The following is a 19,899-nucleotide window of genomic DNA, read 5'->3' as shown; positions in this document are numbered from 1 at the left end:
GACCGTCCGCTTAGACAGGCTGGTACTTCTGGTGATGTCAGCCTTTTTCTTTTTTTTTTCGGCTTGTTCAACAGCATTAATTATGCTGCTGCTGGTCACAAAAAAAAAAAAGAAAAAAGAAAGAATGGCCACCAGCACTGGCTTGGCTTGGCTGTGCCAACGACTTCTATGCCGACAATGTTGCCAGACAGTAGTTTACTCACCAAAATAAACACGGAAAACACATACCGGGTACCGGCACTGTGGAAGTCTGCTATTATCATTCAGTCAAAACAACTTTTGCCTAAAATTTAGTCTATTGTAGCCAATTGTCTGTCATAGCTGGGTCTGCTATGTGTGGCGTGTAGGGTCTGCAAATAGTGAATTTGAGATTTCAAAGAGAATGTGAAACTAATAGTGATTTGGCCAAATAATTTCGAATTGAATAGTTTGAATATTACACATCACAAATTGCAAAAAAAAAAGCAAATGGTGACCCGATTTAGAATTAGAACGCACGTAGGCACAGAATTTCCTGAAACCATTACCAGTTGAGTATTTAATCAGAAATTACACATTCACTACATTAAATTCTAAGCAGATACTGAAAAAAATGTAAATACAAAAGTGATGGGTCCACTTACAAGAGAATATTTATATTCTAGCACAATTAGTGGTCTCCGAAATAGAAAAGACACGTATTTGGCTCCACAGCTTTTATCGCTACCTAGAAGCTCCGGTCAAAAAAAAGTATTGTAGCCACTAGTATCCATGGCCAAAGCCAACCAAACTGCAAGCTACAGGCCGCAATTTTGAACTGTTTTCCACAAATTCGATACCGAATTAGCATTACAAGTTCACCGGATTGGTGCCGCTTTGTTCGCAGCTGTATTGTTCCAGCTGTGTTGTTGTTGAACGGAAAGTGTGATGGCGGCCTCAAGGTTGTCGAACTTCTAGGCAAGGCATGACTTGGCACTGATGATAGAAATGTCTACATTGGCGGGGTCTTTCGACAAGCCTGGGAATGGCATCTCAAAAGGCTTGATCGAAAATCTTGGCTTTTGGCTGCCTATTCGGGAGCGCTGAATAATTAAAAAATATTGAATACCTGCATTCGGATCGAAGCAAACAGATAGAGAGCGATTTGATTGAATATTTGACAACACTGAATATTCACCCGTCTTTAAAGGAGCCATGAAGAGAAAATGCAAGTTGGTTTTATTCGAAAGATTTCGTGTTTTATAGTGCCCCCAGCGCTTGTCCGGATACAAACAGTGCTTTATTCACTGAGAAATTAAACAATTTAGGTTAAAATTTTGATTTTCCCGCTCAATCTTGCGTTTTCGTGGTCCCAAGTGACATCACAGGAACCGACCGCTCTGCAGCCTAGAATACCTTCATTCACGCATCCGCCGTACAGGGTAGAGACACGTAACGCTGGCGCCGCCATGTTCAGTTGCTCGCTCGCCGCCGAAGCAAGTCATTGTGTCAAAACCGCGCTAAAATTATCGCCGCAACGCGGTTTACTGAAGAAGTTTGAATCATATTGTCTGTTTCGCGTTGCTAGGTCTCGTGGGAAACGAAAAGCGTTGAGGACGACGATGGACAACTAGAACGGGTGGCATCGAAACGGGTGACATCGAAAAAACGAAACGTGTTGAGCCCGTTGGCCCAATTGCGGCGGCACGGGACCATTCAAAGGTTGTCTCCACCCTGTACAGCGGTGTAGGTTTGTTCCCGCGTTTCTTTACGTTCCGTTACCTAGATGGCGCCACCATACCGTGGCAAGCGTTTGGTTTGTTTTTGCCCGCATTTAAACCTGGCTTGTTTTTGTTCTGGGAGAAAATATTCGTTCCCTGAAACAGTGCTCGCTCGACAAATGGGGTCACGTAAGACACCGTTGCTTGCGTCAATCGGCCAGTGTCGTCTGAGACAACCCCAAGCACCGTAGTGCTGTGCAGCTAAACCAAAGCATGCTGTGCGCAGTACGAACAGCAGAACGCATCAGTACTTCTATGTTTACATGTGCTTTAGTAACTTCCACTGTTTGTCCCATCATTCTTATTGCTTTGTAAAGAATGTGCCCTAAATTTAAGCGCAAATCGCTCGTTCGTCTAGTTTGTAAGCTCTACCTAATTTGCGTCTGCTTCTGCCAGCCTCCGCCAATCGCAGAGCTTAGCTCATGTGACATCACAGGTTCTGTTCCGGGAAATGAGCTGGTGGGTCGCATGACCATTCCCGTTTTTCCTAATTATGTAGCTTATTTGAGCGAAGTTTACGTTAAAAGTGGTGTCAGTATGATTCTAACGAGACAATCTTTTGAATGAACCAAACTTGTGTTTTCTCTTCATGGCTCCTTTAATAGAGTTGGCTCCACTTAAAATATGCATGGTGACCAAACAAATAAACAGAAATGGTCTATTGTAACCAGAAGTCCATTGTTGCCAGATCCGCTGCAATGAGCGTAGCCTGTATTCGATTCGTAGACAAATCGAATATAAAATTATTCGCTTTGAATATTTGCACACTTCTGCTCAACAAATAACAGAAACAATCCCCCCAAATATTGAAGACATTCACGAGGTTCAATACATGCAATAATTCAAAACATCAGAGTTGCACTGCAGGCAACGTAGCACAAAGACAGAGGGCAAGTAGGAAACATTGAACAGCACAATGTACCTCATTTTACACTGCCTCTTCTTTGCTATGACTTGCACTAAACCATGTATTATTTAGGCAAACGCCTGGAAAGGCTAACCTTGAATGACCCCTACGTCGGGACAAATGACTCAAGAAACCCAAGCGAACCAAGCAATGCCAGAAGCAAACCAAGGCATGCCTACCATGTATAAGGCACGATTATTGATTATCCAGGGTTAACTGAATGTGGATTAGAGATTGATAGTAATGACTGGTAACGTGGGATTGAGGTGGAGTAGGATGAATTAGGATGGATTACAGTGGATTGAAACGTTGAGTAGATTGATAGTAATCCTTAGTAAGGTGGGAATAAAATGGATTAGGATAGGTTGATAAGAATCAAGATGCATCGAGGTAGGGATTAAGGTGGATTACAGTATGACTAAGGTGGATGAAGATGGTTTATGGTGGATTAGGATGAACGAAGGGGGTTAAGGTGAATTACGGACAGTTGAATAGTGTAGCTGCTGTGTTGATATGTGGATGTATATATAAAAGGTGCCCGTCACAACAGTGCACGAGGCAAAGCACCTAAGCAGACTTAAGTGTCCCCAGAAAGTACAGTGTGTCCGTAAGCAGCGTTTCCTCAGGTGGTCATGCTATAGCTATACACTACTATGTAAATCGGTTTTGTGCGCTTACAAAACCTAGCGGAGTGCTCATACCTGGCATTTGATTGATTCATTGTAGGGTGTAACATGCCGACTCAATGCAGGTGATGAAGCGCGCCGTAGTAGAGGGCTCCGGATTTCGGACGTGCACCGAAATCTCGAACACACCGGCGTTTTTGCGTTTCGCCTTCATCAAAAAAGCGGCCGCCGCGGCTGGGAATTGAACCCGCAACCTCGTGCTCAGCAGCACAACGCCTTAGCCACTGAGCCACCACGGCGGGTAGACATGAAGTGCAAACTAAGAAGAGTCACTACCACGATAGTGGGGATTAAGACGTGTAAGCAGACTAAAAGGACAACTGAAGTGCTTTAAAAATTGAGTAAAAATTTATTTTTCACTATTACTACATTGGTCAGTTCATGCCTGTAAATTTTTTCTCTGCGTTGTTACCTTGAGGACAATAGCATTCAAAAATACAGTTGACCCTTTCAACTTGTACCACGAGTTGTCAGAGTCAGGACAAGGCTCACTTCTCACCACCAGAAGAGTGAGAAATCGGAAAGCAGCGACCGGAAGTAACGTCACATTTGGAAGACAGCAAGTGACATGCGCCGCCCGTTCGTTGTTTCGCAGTTTTCTTGGCGAAGTTCCGAATTACCCAGGTGTGCAATCTTAACTTCATTAATCGTTACTGCCTTGAGTTGCCTCCCTGCGTGCTTTTAGCCATACTGCTGATATGTTTTTGAGTGATTCCCTAAAGAAACGCCTAGATAGTAAAGATTTCCAAACCAAGCAGCTACTGCACAGCCTTCACCAGTAGTCCGGGCCGACCATGTTGTCGGGTGCTCTGTGCTTCTTACACAAAGCAACAAGATCAAACAAATATGGTGGTGCCACAAGTTTATGATTTATTATTATCAGGGGTTTAGAAAATTTAGAGCACCATCGTTCCCTAGACGTTTTGCTCGTTTTTTCGATCAACACTGTGGGCTATGACAACAGCTAAGCTAAGCATGCAGATTTCGTGCTTCGTTAGCTAAAAATTCATTCAGCTGTAAAGCAATAAGTCATTTCTGCGTGCGGAAGTGCTCTGCCCACACGATGGCCGTGCATGACCCAACAATAATAACAACAACAAAAAAGCGGGAGACTTAAGAAAAAAAAAAAGGAACGGCGAACAAATAGAGTAGACATATATCCACGTCAAACGCAAGAAAGGCAAAGAAAAGGAAACAATTATAAAAGAAAGGAATGGGAGGAAGGGGTGGGGGGCAGATACAGCCCGCGAGGCGGCACGAGTTCCGCAGGCCACAGCGGCAACCGCTCGTTCCCGCTGTCCAGAACCACCGCAATTGCGAAAAAGAAGGTAAATATGCACAAGAGTGGATGACAGTGTGGTGAAAAATTGTGCCGGGGATTGTGATACAAGTTGATTTTGAAAGCGGTGATAAAATTTGTGCCATGGTGCCAAGCCTACACTTCTCTACACCGACTGGCCGCAAAGTCTGGCGAGAAACCTGGTACCAGCACCTGTCAGAGAATAAAATGCAGCGAGAGGCCGAACGACGGCGCCACCTGCATGCAAGAGTCAACACAACACCGATCGCTGAAATGGCAGTCGCCGTGAAAATAAAGCTCCACATGCGACAAAGGGGATGAGAGTGTGGTGAAAAACTGTGTTAGGGATAGTCATTCGCAGTTGTAGTGATAGCAGCGACCAAATATTTGCCTTGATGCTAAGCTTAAAGTTCCCACCATTCGATAAACCCAAGTGGACTGTGAGCTGTAGGGGAAGACACTCTTGTGAAACTTGTCCGGTGATAACATTTGTGCCATGGTGCCAAGCCTACACTTCTCTACACCAACTGGCCGCAAAGTCTGGCGAGAAACCTGGTACCAGCACCTGTCATAGAATAAAATGCAGCGAGAGGCCGAACGACGGCGCTACCTGCATGCAAGAGTCAACACAACACCGATCGCTGAAATAGCAGTCGCCGTGAAAATAAAGCTCCACATGCGACAAAGGGGATGAGAGTGTGGTGAAAAACTGTGTTAGGGATAGTCATTCGCAGTTGTAGTGATAGCAGCGACCAAATATTTGCCTTGATGCTAAGCTTAAAGTTCCCACCATTCGATAAACCCAAGCGGACTGTGAGCTGTAGGGGAAGACACTCTTGTGAAACTTGTCCGGTGATAAAATTTGTGCCATGGTGCCAAGCCTACACTTCTCTACACCGACTGGCCGCAAAGTCTGGCGAGAAACCTGGTACCAGCACCTGTCAGAGAATAAAATGCAGCGAGAGGCCGAACGACGGCGCTACCTGCATGCAAGAGTCAACACAACACCGATCGCTGAAATGGCAGTCGCCGTGAAAATAAAGCTCCACATGCGACAAAGGGGATGAGAGTGTGGTGAAAAACTGTGTTAGGGATAGTCATTCGCAGTTGTAGTGATAGCAGCGACCAAATATTTGCCTTGATGCTAAGCTTAAAGTTCCCACCATTCGATAAACCCAAGCGGACTGTGAGCTGTAGGGGAAGACACTCTTGTGAAACTTGTCCGGTGATAACATTTGTGCCATGGTGCCAAGCCTACACTTCTCTACACCAACTGGCCGCAAAGTCTGGCGAGAAACCTGGTACCAGCACCTGTCATAGAATAAAATGCAGCGAGAGGCCGAACGACGGCGCTACCTGCATGCAAGAGTCAACACAACACCGATCGCTGAAATAGCAGTCGCCGTGAAAATAAAGCTCCACATGCGACAAAGGGGATGAGAGTGTGGTGAAAAACTGTGTTAGGGATAGTCATTCGCAGTTGTAGTGATAGCAGCGACCAAATATTTGCCTTGATGCTAAGCTTAAAGTTCCCACCATTCGATAAACCCAAGCGGACTGTGAGCTGTAGGGGAAGACACTCTTGTGAAACTTGTCCGGTGATAAAATTTGTGCCATGGTGCCAAGCCTACACTTCTCTACACCGACTGGCCGCAAAGTCTGGCGAGAAACCTGGTACCAGCACCTGTCAGAGAATAAAATGCAGCGAGAGGCCGAACGACGGCGCTACCTGCATGCAAGAGTCAACACAACACCGATCGCTGAAATGGCAGTCGCCGTGAAAATAAAGCTCCACATGCGACAAAGGGGATGAGAGTGTGGTGAAAAACTGTGTTAGGGATAGTCATTCGCAGTTGTAGTGATAGCAGCGACCAAATATTTGCCTTGATGCTAAGCTTAAAGTTCCCACCATTCGATAAACCCAAGCGGACTGTGAGCTGTAGGGGAAGACACTCTTGTGAAACTTGTCGCGCACGAGTGTGTTACGTTTGGGTGCCCCTAACTTTTGGGGGCCCCCAATGCTCAATTCCCCTATTTTAAAACTGCATACAGTATATGCCGCAATGCCAAGCCGAACGATCTCTATGCTGGCCGGCCAGAGTGACCCGGCACCAGTACCTCCGCACAACGCAGCGCCAGGGGCCCGCATCGCTGCTGCCTGCGCGCATGAATCGATGCAGGCTGCTGCACACAGCTTCTTGCCACCTGCCCGAATGTAAACACGAAATTACACAAGTGAGAAAGTGGATGATAATGTGTTGAAAAATTGTGCTAGGAATTGTGATTAGCGAATAGCGACTTTTCTATTTTGGCAACTACTAATTGCGTTCGAATATAAATCTTCTAATCTAAGTGAACTAATCACTTTTGTATTGTTACGAATCGGCCAGCGCCACCGTACTTTCCTGCATCACTCCTCGGCTGTGCGGCGAAGCCACTGCGTACGCCTTCCTGCCGTCAGGCGCCACCATGTCGGTGACAAGTTTCGACAAGCCGAGTCAGACGCTTCACTTTCGGCGCATTTCAAAACTTCGGCGGCTGCCCGCAAGGCTTGTCTCAACGCTCTTCAAGGACACAGAGGCCCTGCGAACTCAGCGGAGTCCTCCTCTCTCCCCTCTCCCGGACTCAACGTGCGCCGAGGCTACCGACTGTCACGAACACTGGAAAGAGCGTTGTGTGTGTCTGTGACGTTTGTGGTGTGTTGCCGCTTGTTGGCGTTTTGACCATTACCGCTTTTGGGTATAAATAGACCCCCGCAAGCGCTGCAATCCATTCCTGTTTGAGCAGTGAATCCATGCTGTCACTCTGCTCGAATCCTGTACTGTAACCTCGCCCGTCGGGGCATTGTTCTTTGGCTTCGGCTCACCCCTCGCTATGAAGTAAACAGTTACGTTGGCGTATCAGCTCTGGACCTGTTCCCGGCTGCGGCTCAGCCCGCGCAGACGCAACAGTATCTACATTTTTTTAGTATCTGCTTAGAATTTATTAAATTAAAATCTAGTAAATACAGCGTGTCTAGCAAATTGCTTAATTCAGTTTACCTGACTTTTCCAGGTTTTCCATGACCATTTTAGTTGAAAATCAACAGGCACCATTTTGTGGAAATAGTCCGTGAAGCATATAAAAAGCGTAGAGAAAACACATTCTATGGCAGGAAATAACACATTTGTAGCAACTGCCCTCATTCGCAAAATGCACTTTGATTAACTTCAGTTTGAGGTTCGCTTGCCTTCAGTTACGGCTTGAGAGAGTTTATTTCATCTTGCAGGATAGAAGCTTCAAGTTGTGCTTCAGCGAGCACCTTTTGCTTTTTTGCTTGATTGTCCTGGCTTAACATGCAACGTGACCCTAAGGCATGTCTAAGACATGGTGACGCCTACACCATGTCATGTTCCTTTTTGATTATGTAATTCTGGCTCCTGGTGTCATAAGAAAGAAGTGCTTTCAAGATTAGCTCCCAAAAAGCACTGCCTTCTAAGATTCGCTAGAAAAAAAAAAGGCGCGCTGTGCGTGTGATTTGGGCACCATCTACCCATCTACATCGTCGTCCCTTTGCGCTAGTGCACCCAGCAACCTAAGCCAGCTGGGAGCTGCGTGAACCGCACGGCGAGTTTTTGCACGCGATTTGTGCGCGGTATTTTCACGGCCGCGTCGACGATTTCACACCTGCGGTGCTCCTTTCCTGCACAAGCAAGTGCGTCTGTGCCTTGAGTAGCATTTTAAAGAGCGGTTAAAGGCGGTCATTGGAGCTACCGCACTACTCCACGGCCAGTGCCACCACCATGTTGTCGGCATCTGCCGCTCGGCACACACCGTGCGGGTAGCTTCCGCGGCGGCGTCAGCGCACCTCTGGCGTGCGCGGCGCGTTCTCACTTACAGAAAAACCAGAAAACATTTCATGCGGTTCACGCTTTAGTCGCGCGCGAATGTGTTGCATTTGGCAACTCCTTCGGGCCCTCTAACACTGCTTTTCCCCATTCTAAAACTGTGTGGACAGGCCCCGAAGTGGTTTTCCCTGACTGGTACTACTTGATTGAAAAATTCCTTGACTTTTCCCTGTTTTCCCAGTCTCCAGAGACCCTGAAATACAGCAGCAGCTCACTGCACGAGCTGTGACGGACAAGTGACAGACCACTTGGTTGCCCCTGTGGTCCCACGGTCTGAAAACCCTCTGGAGTGGTGGAAGAACCATGCTTTACCCAGCGCTGGCCAAGGTGGCACAAAAGTACCTTTCAATTCCAACCACGTAGGCAAGGAGTGAGAGGCCATTTTCGACAGCACGAAATGTCAGCAGCCGACGAGAGCTGCTTCTTCCGCAGCATACGGGGGCAACTAGTATTTCTTGACAAAAACTTGTGAATACACAAAGGGCAGCTGCGCATGCAATTTCTGAATAAATACTCGTCTGGTAATAGTTTCACGAAATGCTGTGCCAACGCGAGTTCTAATTCCTAGTTGGGTCACCGATTGCTGATTTGTATTTGTAATTTGTTATGAGTACTATTCAAACTATTTGATTTGAAATTATTCGACCAAATCACTATTCAAATTCACTATTCGCCCATCCCTAGTCGATTGTTCTGGCAGAAAAAGCTGGTTTGGGTGAATTTATGCAAGAAATAAACATGTTTTTCGAATTCAGCATGAAGAAAATTATGAACTAATGCTCCCAATAAAATTTTCTTGAAAAGCTCTTCAGCAGCCCTTGAAGCACCCCTGGGAACTTTTTTTAGCCCACACCGTCTTTTGAGTCCAAGTACTCGCAACGTCGGGGACCAACCTGGAGCTGCCGGAGCTTGGGGTAGCGCTGGAGGGCCTTGGCGACACACTCGACAGTGGCGTCGCTCAGCATGCTGGCGTTGCCGTCCCGCCGCCATACGTGCAGGCCCAGCACCAATTCCCGGCAGTCGCTGAGGATGGGCCGGTCACCGATGACTGTCACGCGTTCTTCAAATAGGGGTGCCATCAGCATCAACTCGTGCAGAGGGGCCTGCACCTGCGACAGCTGCGGGACAGGGGCAGAGGAGACGAAGATGGCTAGGTTAAAGGAGCAGTGACACCAATTTTCAGCATTAATATTATTGGACAGTTCACTTCCGTTGCTCAACAGAATACCCTGGCTGAAATATGAGCGGCCTGCAACGCGAAGAACATACTTTAATTTGATGTCATTTATGGCACTGACAGAACAGCACACAGAATGGCACACAGCAAATGGACATCAGCGTGACATCCCCCCGTGGTAGCCAAAAGAAGAGACGTAGACACCGCTTGTCAAAAACTCGTGACGTCACTTCAAGTGCGCAGCCCTGCGAGCGGCGACTGGGCGCTGGCGCATTCACAAACGCGGGCACGTAGCCAGAGCTACAGGCCTAACCACTGCCCAAAAAGGCATTGTTGGCAAAAATTAAGTTCCACACACTGGAAAGGAAGCGATAATATAGCCCGAAATCGCAATAGAAGTCGCCATCAGGACTTTTATTGAAAGCGGTCATCGAATTTCTGCCGCAATGGTAGGCGTCGCACCTTCAGGCAGCTCAGCCGTTCAGCTCCGGCGGCGGCGCGTTCGAAACAATGCCCGCACCAGCCTCCGCAGTGTTTTGTGTTGTGCGAGAAGTGCGAGATGCGAGATTGGGAAGTGCGAGATGCGTTTGGCATTACAGGAGGCGATGGTGTGCGTGTTGTGGACACCTTTGTTTCGCGATGAAATGCGACGTTGTGCTTCTGCGGGTGGATAGTGCTTCCCATGGTCTGGATTATCTTTCTCGAGCGACGTACAACTCAACCTTGCATGGGGTATGTGCAGTGTGCGTGGCTAAAAGCCATCTCGGCTTGTGCGCCAGAGTTAAGTGACTTGATGTTCGTCCCCGCAAACTGCGCGCGAGGCGAGTGCCGAATTTACAACGGGCAGGAGGAGGCAACCCATCGTCTGCCAATCGCGGTTCAGACTTGCAACACATGTTGTGACGTTGTGTTCATTCGAAATGCATCTCTGGATTGTTTTGAAGTTGAGTAAAATGTATGCGTCAAGCCCGGGCATTCATCTCAGGGCGTTCTCTGCCATTGCATGAAAGAAGTGCCAGGGGGCTTCAACACTTCATGCTAAAGCTTTTCGTTCTCCAGTAGACTCCATAAATACAAGTGGCACTGTAGGCAAAACTTCAACTGCGATTTTCTCAGCTATGTGTTTTTCGTGCAGTTCCCTAGCCTCACGGAAGTTTTGAGGATGTTCTTGTGAACAGACTCTGACAAACTTGGCGTGGTTTTTTTCAGAAAGAACTGAATTACGGGCTAGAGCTCTTCTTTTTTTGATAAACATAATATTTGATTAGCTATGAGAGATGCCATCTAATTGCTGTTAGTAGTTGTTTTGTCTCTTCCCATGATCGGGGTTGCGGAACGCCTTGGCAGCGCCCCCAATGTCAACCACACAATCTACGCCGACGACATCACCATCTGGGTGCCGGGCGGCAGCGACGGAGAGATCGAAGACTCGCTCCAGTGCGCGGTGAAAGCGGTCGAAGACCAGCTCGAGGGAACGGGGCTGCAATGCTTCCCCGCCAAGTCGGAACTACTAATCCTGAAGGCCCCGCGAAGCCCCAAGAACGGGAAGGCGGCAAACATCCAAGTGCGCACGGGCGACGGGTCGGCCATACCCGAGGTAGAGACCATCAGAGTCCTCGGACTACACATCCACGAACATCGACGCAACGCTCACACCGTCAAGCTACTGCAAATCAAAGCAAGCCGAGCACTCGGCCTCGTCAAGAAGATTGCCAACAGGCACGCCGGCATGAAGGAACGCAGCACGCTGAGGCTGGTCCAGTCGTTCGTCATAAGCCACCTGGCGTACGTGGCCGCCTTTCACAACTGGACCACGGCCGAACGCAATAAGCTCGACGCTCTCATACGCCGGGCATACAAAGCTGCGCTGGGCTTATACACCCACACAAATACACAGAACATGCTCGACTTAGGCTTGCACAACACGCTGAGCGAGATCATAGAGGCGCAAGCAACGGCGCAGATAGCCAGACTGGAAACGACGCGCACGGGCAGGGCCATCCTTGTCGCGGTAGGACACGAAACGAGGCTGCGGGAGAGCAAGAGGCGGCTGCCGCTGGCGCGCGAGGCCCGCGACAGCATCCGCGTCGCACCGATCCCACGGCACATGGATCCAACAGAGAACCATGAGCGTCGCCTGGCCAGGGCTCGCACCCTGGCAGAGACGTACGATGACGACGCCGGCGCCATGTACGTCGACGTGGCCCGATACCCCGACAACCGCCGACATGCCTACACGGCGGCGGTCGTGCAAGCAACCACCGGCAGAGTCGTCGCGGCGTGCAGCGTGCGTGTCGAGACGGCCACGGAGGCGGAGGAAACGGCCATAGCGCTGGCGGCAACCGCCAGAGGATGCACGACGGTTCTAAGTGACTCGAGGGAGGCAATCGCCAATTTCGCAAGGAACCAAGTGTGTGTGAACGCAGTGAGGGTGTGCGGAGCCCTGGACTCGCGGATGCCGATGACCTTGCGATGGTTCCCGGCCCACATGGGCAGCGTGGGACCCGTTCGCAACCGCAACGAGGACGCGGACAGGGCGGCGAGGGCGCTAACCGGACGCCCCGTCGGCCGGCGCGCCGCGTCACCTCGTGCGGCCAAAGAAAACAACGACGCCAGAGACGACAACGACAACGCAGAAGACGAGGGGGTGGAAGAACAGGAGCCCGTCCCGATTACAACGTATGGAGGGGTCCTGGAATGGCACAGGGAGCAACGTAAACGCTACCCTGCGCCGCACCCGGACCTCACCCGGAAGGAGGCGGCGCTCCTCCGACAACTCCAAGTGGGAGCGACGTGGACCCCGGTGTGGGCCGTGCATGTCACGCCCGAACGATACATCACGGACCAGTGTGCGGTGTGCGGGGCCGCGAGGGCGACCATGACCCACATGATGTGGGATTGCAACGACGCGGAAGCGGGAACGAATATACTACCGCCCCATCTCGCGCGTGCGGTGCGAGAGACGGACAAGGACACACAGAAAGCCGCCGCGCAGTTTGCGCTGGCGGCGATCACACGCCAGCAGTCGCGGCCGGCACCCCCCTCCTAGCGAGGGAGTGAGAGCCACCGTGACCTTTTAGCCGGCGAGTAAAGATGTTGTTTCCCCCCCCTCCCAACTTTTATAAATATTTCTGATCGATAAGTTTTGTATATAAGGATTTGCTGAGCTTTAGCCTGCGCAGAGAACCTTTAGGAAGCATGGCACACCTTGAGAAATGAACTTTTCTAATAAAAAATTTCCATAAACCCGCTAAAAAAAAATTACATATTTAAAAATTTTCATTACGCGATATCTTTCTTTTCTAGACAAGATATCTGAAATCTGTTTGCGGATTTGTGACCACCACATTATAACCCACCTGCCCCCCAATTTTCATCAAAACTGGATTGTAAATAAAAAATTCTAATTTTAAGACCCACGGGCCAACTGCACTCAAAGTTCACCTCGGCCAAATTCCCTTTGAACATACAGCACGTACCACCAAACCAACTGGGACACGACTGGTCACCCTGTGAAACGCATTGTTGATCAGTTAGAAGCATTCAAAATAGCTCCGTCGCAGGCGACAGTGCACCCGCTGGAGGATCGCGCTAACAGCCGTGAAGGGAAGTGACATTGCGGCTGGCCCTACGCTTTTTCCTACGACCAGCCAGAAGAACCGGTCGAGCTCCGCTGGGTGTGCTTTTCCTAGAGCTGCTGCGAGGGCGAAGCATTGCGTGCAGGTCTGTACCGGCCGGGCGGCCACTTGTGGCCGCTCGGTCACCAGCCAACGTCACTTCAGACTGGCCGAAATGGCCGCACTCTTCTCTATTGTGGTTTCAACATCGCTGATGTTTTACATTCATTTGTGCTGTCGATATGAGTATTTCAGCTGTCATGTTTTATATCTTTCTGTCTCTTCGGTCAGACTACACGAAAATAAGGTTTTCAAAAGGTCGAAATTTTGAGTGCACTTTGGCTTTTAACTCTTTCGTAACGGTGAAAAAACAGTCGATTTTGAGTGCTTCCACAAAACTTTTTTTTTTCTTGAGCTAGTGGACACATTTAGCATTGCTAGCATGAAATTGTAGCTTATATACTGTTTCGAAACACATAAAAGCAGTTTTGTGAAAGGTGCAATTATTTACAGTTTACTGGTCAAATAAACAGAAAAAAATTCACAAAAAAGTGTACATACAATATATATAGGTGATTGTACTGAGCCTAAAAATTATTTCAGGAATTCTAAGATATACAAATTGTTCTTACTTTCCTTGGTTATGATTCAATATATAAATCAACACTGCACACCATGCTTTGGATCTTTGCAGGCCTGTCAACCTAGCGGAACTGATGGCTGTGCCATTCGTCCAAGCCACTCGAGGTCGGTCTCTCTACAATATGCATTCAAGCACACTTTTTTTGTGCTCTGACACAAAATCTTTATCACCCAGACTCATTGGTGATTCCAATATAAATTTGCGAGTGATTTTGAGTTTGCTGAGGTATGCTTAGCATATTGAACACTTTCACATACATAAAAAATGAAGCGCAACAATGTTGTGTTTATCCAAATAATGACGAATGTACCAGTGTTTATACACTTTTTTTCGAGGGTGAACGGCGGGCTTACGGGAGGGAGGGTGGCGGGGAAACACCACACGTATGCTCCTGCCCCCCCCCTCCCCTCCACCCCCTCTTCCCAGAAAAAGCAGTGCTGTATGCAAGACAGACCTACAGAGCTTAGTGCTTGCAGATATCTGCTTCCTTAACAGAATCTAACCACTTGCCAGGGCAGAAGACCTGTTGTCTCATCCTGTTCGACACGGCTCGGCTAAGCTCAGCTCAGCTGGACTTGCAAGCCCACTCGCGATAAGATACACTGGCGAGGGTCCAACTGAACAGAAGAACCATTTTATCCTTTACTTCCGACAATAAGCAGGAAGATTGCAACAACTGCCGGTGACAACGCATGCTTCACAGTGCAGCTCGCTGTGTGGTGAAGCTGCCTTTAGGGGCAAGAGTCTGTGCATTGCGACACCCCAAGTTGGCTCCCAAGTCCTGCGAAACCACACCACCACCTGGAACTTGGAGACCAGGGAAATGTGACGAGTGACTCCTAGAGTGGGCCCTTTGGGGACTCCGCCGGAGCGCGCCAAGTGACGAATGATAGCTCTACTGCACCCCAGGCAACACGACTGGCATTGGACATCATCTCACAGTTGCCTCACATTTTGCGAGACAACGCTTGGGAGCAGTTTGGGCACAACACTGCCTTTTGGAGCAGGACGGAGCTCGAAAAGCAGATTGGCGCAGCGCGGTGCAAATGGCGCAGCACTTCCACCCCTGCTCATATGGAAGCCAGTGTTTTATGTAGCGGGCACAAGGAATATGTAAATCAATTGGCAGAAATCATTTTTATTTGGCACTAAACGTTCCGAATTCTGAAAGGCAGTGCCACGTAGTGTCTAAACCTGACCCTACCAAACATGTACAGACAGCTCTGTAGGTTTCAATGCGTAATTCTAAAATAGTGTAAAGGAACAGCAAAGACTGCACAGGGGTGAGACAGCTCAATCAGATTTGGGAGCAGTTTTTGCAGCAGCGAATTCTCGACTTTGGAGCAGAAGAACGTGGATTTGGAGCAGTAAGCTACATTTATTATGACACCTTAGCAGCCTAGGAAACCAAATTTTTGGCAACTCGAGGGGGGGAGGGGAGTGAACATAATATTGAAACATCCTTTCAATAAAGTTTTTTCTACCAAAGGATCACAAGGTACGCACTACACTACCTTTTTACAAACCATTTTTAAATTTTTAGGCATTATGCATAGATAGCGTGGAGCGCTGTTGCAAATATCAAATTGAAAAACTGAGCAATCGTAAGGCATTTTTAAGTAACATGTGAATGCCGAAATCATTATTTTTGTAATGCCAGACTCGACTTTACGCACAAGTGTAGAGCCACGGCAAAGGTGACAGTCGTGGCACCCCACCAGCTCTCCAATTTCAATCACCAAGGTGCAAGTTCACGACGATCATAATTTGAGTAACGTTGGTACGTTAAGCAACCTCTCTTTTGGCATTACATTTCACTTCAGATAGAGGAACCATTATTACTAGCGTGCAATAATAACCTGTCCCACTATAGGACACCGCTTGAACATTTTGCAGTGATGTAGCCTGCGCCGCCACTTCTGCAGTGTCGACCGTCCCATTCCCGCCGCTCGCAAGCTCGCTGTCCAAGGCAGCAATAACTCAGCGTTTTCTAACACCGCAATGAGTCCAAAATTTCACTTCAAGTATGCACCGCACCTCACAGTCAAGGCCGAAACAGCACAGTGAATTCGCAGGCACCAGGTCGTTTTTGATGAACTTGTCGTCCAGGTCGTCTTTCGAGTCGCGCAACCTCTCGCAACAGATCAAACTACTAAATGTAAATCCAGCCACCCCCATAACCAAAACCATGGCAGGAATCGGCGAAGAGCACTCTGCCTGAACCACAAGCAACTGCTTCGCCCCGCGGCCATGTTTTCTAATCTTCACCACACAAAGATGGAGGCGCTCAGTAATGTCGTTCCGGAGATAGGTTGCTCCGAAAATTGCCATTGTTTAATCAACTCAGTACACATAAGTATTGTTTCTACAGGGCTTTGCAATGGTTTTTGATGGGAAAACTTTAAAAACACCCAGAATATAACATGTCCAACCTGACATTGTGACTTTCGAAAAAACTATTTCGGGGACAATTTTATGCGGTTTTTTTATTCAATGATCAATAAATCCTTTACAAACCGCTTTACCTTGGGGGTGCTGGAAAATTATGCCGTCAGTACGTATTTTTTTCCCCACTGAAACTGACGGGAGTTAAAATTCTTGGCTCTCAGACTGTTTTGGAGCAGTTTGGCGCAATTTTTGCAATTTTCAAGCTTTTAGAGCAGCCTGGCGCAGGAAAACATATTCGTAACTAAACTGCGCAATATGCGCAGCTGTCTCACCCCTGACTGCACTTATTGCTTTAGCTGGGGAGAATACCTTTGAATACCTTTATTCACCTCAGGTACACTTAAAGGGACCCTGCACCACTCTTTGAGCAGTGCAAGTAAACCTGTGCGACATTTAGACTACACTGCCACGAATACCCGAGCCAAATATTACGCACGTGAAGCGGTGAGCTCGCAAATCGCTGTGAAACACGCGGAAAAGCAACCACGCTCTCCAATTTTCCTCATTATGCACCCCTGGCATGGCCTAAACAATGTCATTGTGGCCATGGCTGTCTGATCGGCTGTCACTGGTCAACTTAGCGGCGAATTTCTCGCATTTCCTGTGACGATCCGCCGTCGCCGGCACTGTGTACCAACCTCTTGTATGCCTGAACTTCTACGCACAGTTTTGGCATTTCTTTTGTGTTTTGAGTGCAAACGGAGTTTGAATGAAGAACCCAATACTCCCCTTTCAACAAGACCACTTGACCACAAACATTTATTGCTTCAAAAACAGCCTACCAGCCTGAGCGGATGCTTGCGAGCAGGCAGCCATGCCTGCTTTTTTGTGGCACCAGACCGGAAATATACCCCTCCGCGTTGCGGAGGGGTAAAGTGATATATCGAAGGCCGCCAGAGAAGACACTGCGAGCCAGACCCACCTCCAGGAGAGAGCGCGCAGCTTTCATCACGTTGTCCGCAGTCGAGTTGAGAGGGAACGATTATGCGCGATTTCTCATTGCACGTAGTTTCGGTGAGAGTGAATGGATTTTCGTAACTCTCGCAGGAGGAGATTGCTGGGACAATAGAATTTACTCCAAAATACATTCCGAGTATTCGATGGCAAGTGCTGCAGGGTCCCTTCAAAAGTACATTGCTGCTTGGCTCCCTGTCATGGCTGGGCACATTCATTTTGACGGCACAGTTAAGGCTGGTTAATCTAAGATTCCGCTTTGAAATGTTCCACAGCTCTACCACGAAAACCACTCCGGTTCAATGTGTTTTCAATTTTGCCCTTTCACTTGAGATAGGGAGCGTGTACTCCCCAAAAACGCCTGTCCATCTCTTCAACAACCCTCTGCGTGAGTGGCTGGGAGTGGCCTCACCAGGGGGCAGTTGCAGAGCAGGATGACCAGGGTCATGGCGGAGGTGGTGAGCTTGTCGCAGCCCACCGCGGGGGTGGTGCCGTACACCTCCATCAGGTTCGGGGACATGTCCACCTCCTGAAGGCGCGTCTGCTCTTCCAGCTGCATCTTCAGGTCGTGTGGCAGGAACAGGATCTCCACCGAGGGGAACCAGCCGCCCAGGTCCGTGATGCGGTTCCTGCGTTGTCATCGATCATCGGTTGGTCGGTTGCCTTCCAGTGATTGCACCCCGTTCCTATTCCCACATTGCACAAGCCCTGCCTCTCAAAGTTGGGGCTCTTCTATTCGTCATCATCATCACGAGCCTAATTACCCCCACTGCAGGGCAAAGGCCTCTCCCATAGATCTTCAATAATCCCGGTCCTGCGCTAACTGCAACCAATTTATCCCTGCAAACTTCTTGAACTCACCTGCCCATCCAACTTTCGGCCGCCCTGCAATGCTTGCCTTCTCTAGGGATCCACTCTGTTTCCCTTAATGACCATTGGTTATCTTGCCTTCGCATTATGTGCCCTGCCTTGCCCACGCCCACTTATTCGTCTTAATTTCTACTAATATGCCCTTTACACGCGTTTGTTCCCTGACCCACTCTCTCTCTTCTTGTCCCTTAACGTTACACCTATCACCTCCCGCTCCATTGCTCGCTGAGTCGTCCTCAATTTAAGTTGAACCCTCTTAGTGAGCCTCCAAGTTTCTCCCCTGTAAAGGCAGATACTTGGAGGCTGACTATCTTCTGTTATCAGTCTCGGAGGCTTGGAGGAAACTTGGAGGCTCATTATCTTCTCTTATCAGTCCTTAAATCATTGTAGAAATTCAGAGGACTCTCCTCTCGCCAAAAGAATCATCATCACCAGCCTGGTTGTGTCCACAGTAAGACGAGGGCTTTGCGCAAAGATATCCAGTCTAGAGTGTTAGCTGAGTCCATCCCTTGCTTCCGAATTTCCGTAGTTCATCCCTCCATCGAGTCCTTGGCCGACCCCTATTGCATTTACAGTCTATTGGCAGCAACTCCATTAAACGGATGGCCCAGTCCCTCATGCGCCTGATGTTTGTTCCAATTGCTCCAATTATTTGTTCCAGCTTTGTTTCAATTGTTTGTGCCTTTCAGAGCACTGCTAAATGCATCGTTCTGACCAAATACAGAATTTACACGAGTGAACAAGAATAAAATCTGTACACTATCTGTGCAAGTGAGACCCTCATACAAGCCAACATTTAAGTAGGACAACTGTAGCGTAGACAAGAAAAAAAAAACACACCGAGGAGGAAGCGCAGGCAAGGTAAATAAAACAAAATAATCGAGGATAATAAAAATGGACCAGAAAATTTTCTGCATCACAGGCTTGAAAGCGTAGAAATAAAACTAAAAGTATGAGCCCAGCCTTGCCTCCATTAACCCCTGGCGGTCATGCAACACTAACCCCTCACCATGCCCGACACGGCTGTAGTGGTCCGCTGTCGGGGTACAACAGCCGACTAGGGTGTTCGGGGTTAAATTACGCGGTTCTTCTCACATTTGTCTCACGAGTGGGTAAAAGGGCTGGACCGGAAAGGGTTAAAAAATAAAAGAAGTGGACAAGTCAGAGGCAGTATGCATGTCAACATGATTGAAAACATTGAATCAGGATCGCAGACTTCTATGATTCTTAGGTTTTGCTTGTTCCAATCGAGACCTCGCAATAATAAAAAAAAGGGCTGATGCTGCTACTATGATGAGTGCCCAAATGAAATTTGTGAAGTGTACAATGTTCTTACCAGCGGCAATACCCTCTTTCCACTGCAATAAAGTTTCCTTGTGCACTAGTACTAAGCTATTCGACCCATCACCTGTAATGGTCTTTCTTTCTGTTATCTCTAACCCTTCCTCTACACTGCCTCCTAAAGCAGTAAACTCTGGTTGTTAGCGCTTCGTTTGCTTGCCTTAACCCATTTACGCCGTTCTTACATTCTAAAAAAAAAAAAAAAAAGAACAAGGCTGACGCTTTCTCACACCCTAAGCTATTTGACAGTATACATAAAAACCAGAGAAAAAGCGAAAACGCCCATGTGTTGATTTTTAGGCACACGTTGAAGATCTGCACGTGGTCAAA

The 19,899-nt window shown here is 48.2% G+C and overlaps 1 protein-coding gene across 1 annotated transcript in view; it reads right to left on the bottom strand.

Annotated features, from left to right (window-relative positions):
• The window catches only part of LOC144141072 (uncharacterized), a 46,676-nt gene that overhangs the window by 18,308 nt on the left and 8,469 nt on the right, over window positions 1–19,899 (bottom strand). Inside the window, exons 3-4 of the mRNA XM_077672582.1 lie at window positions 17,771–17,987; window positions 9,413–9,637 (exon numbers count right to left, since the gene is read on the bottom strand). Of these exons, the coding sequence (XP_077528708.1) occupies window positions 9,413–9,637; window positions 17,771–17,987 (442 nt within the window). The remainder of the gene's footprint in view (window positions 1–9,412; window positions 9,638–17,770; window positions 17,988–19,899) is intronic.

The sequence above is a fragment of the Haemaphysalis longicornis genome, unplaced genomic scaffold, assembly GCF_048455015.1.
Source record: "Haemaphysalis longicornis isolate Haplotype H1 unplaced genomic scaffold, Haemaphysalis longicornis Haplotype H1 scaffold_6, whole genome shotgun sequence".
NCBI classification, from domain to species: Eukaryota; Metazoa; Arthropoda; class Arachnida; order Ixodida; family Ixodidae; genus Haemaphysalis; species Haemaphysalis longicornis.
Note: the sequence above shows the minus strand (reverse complement) of the source record. Positions and strands in the feature narration are given on the sequence as shown.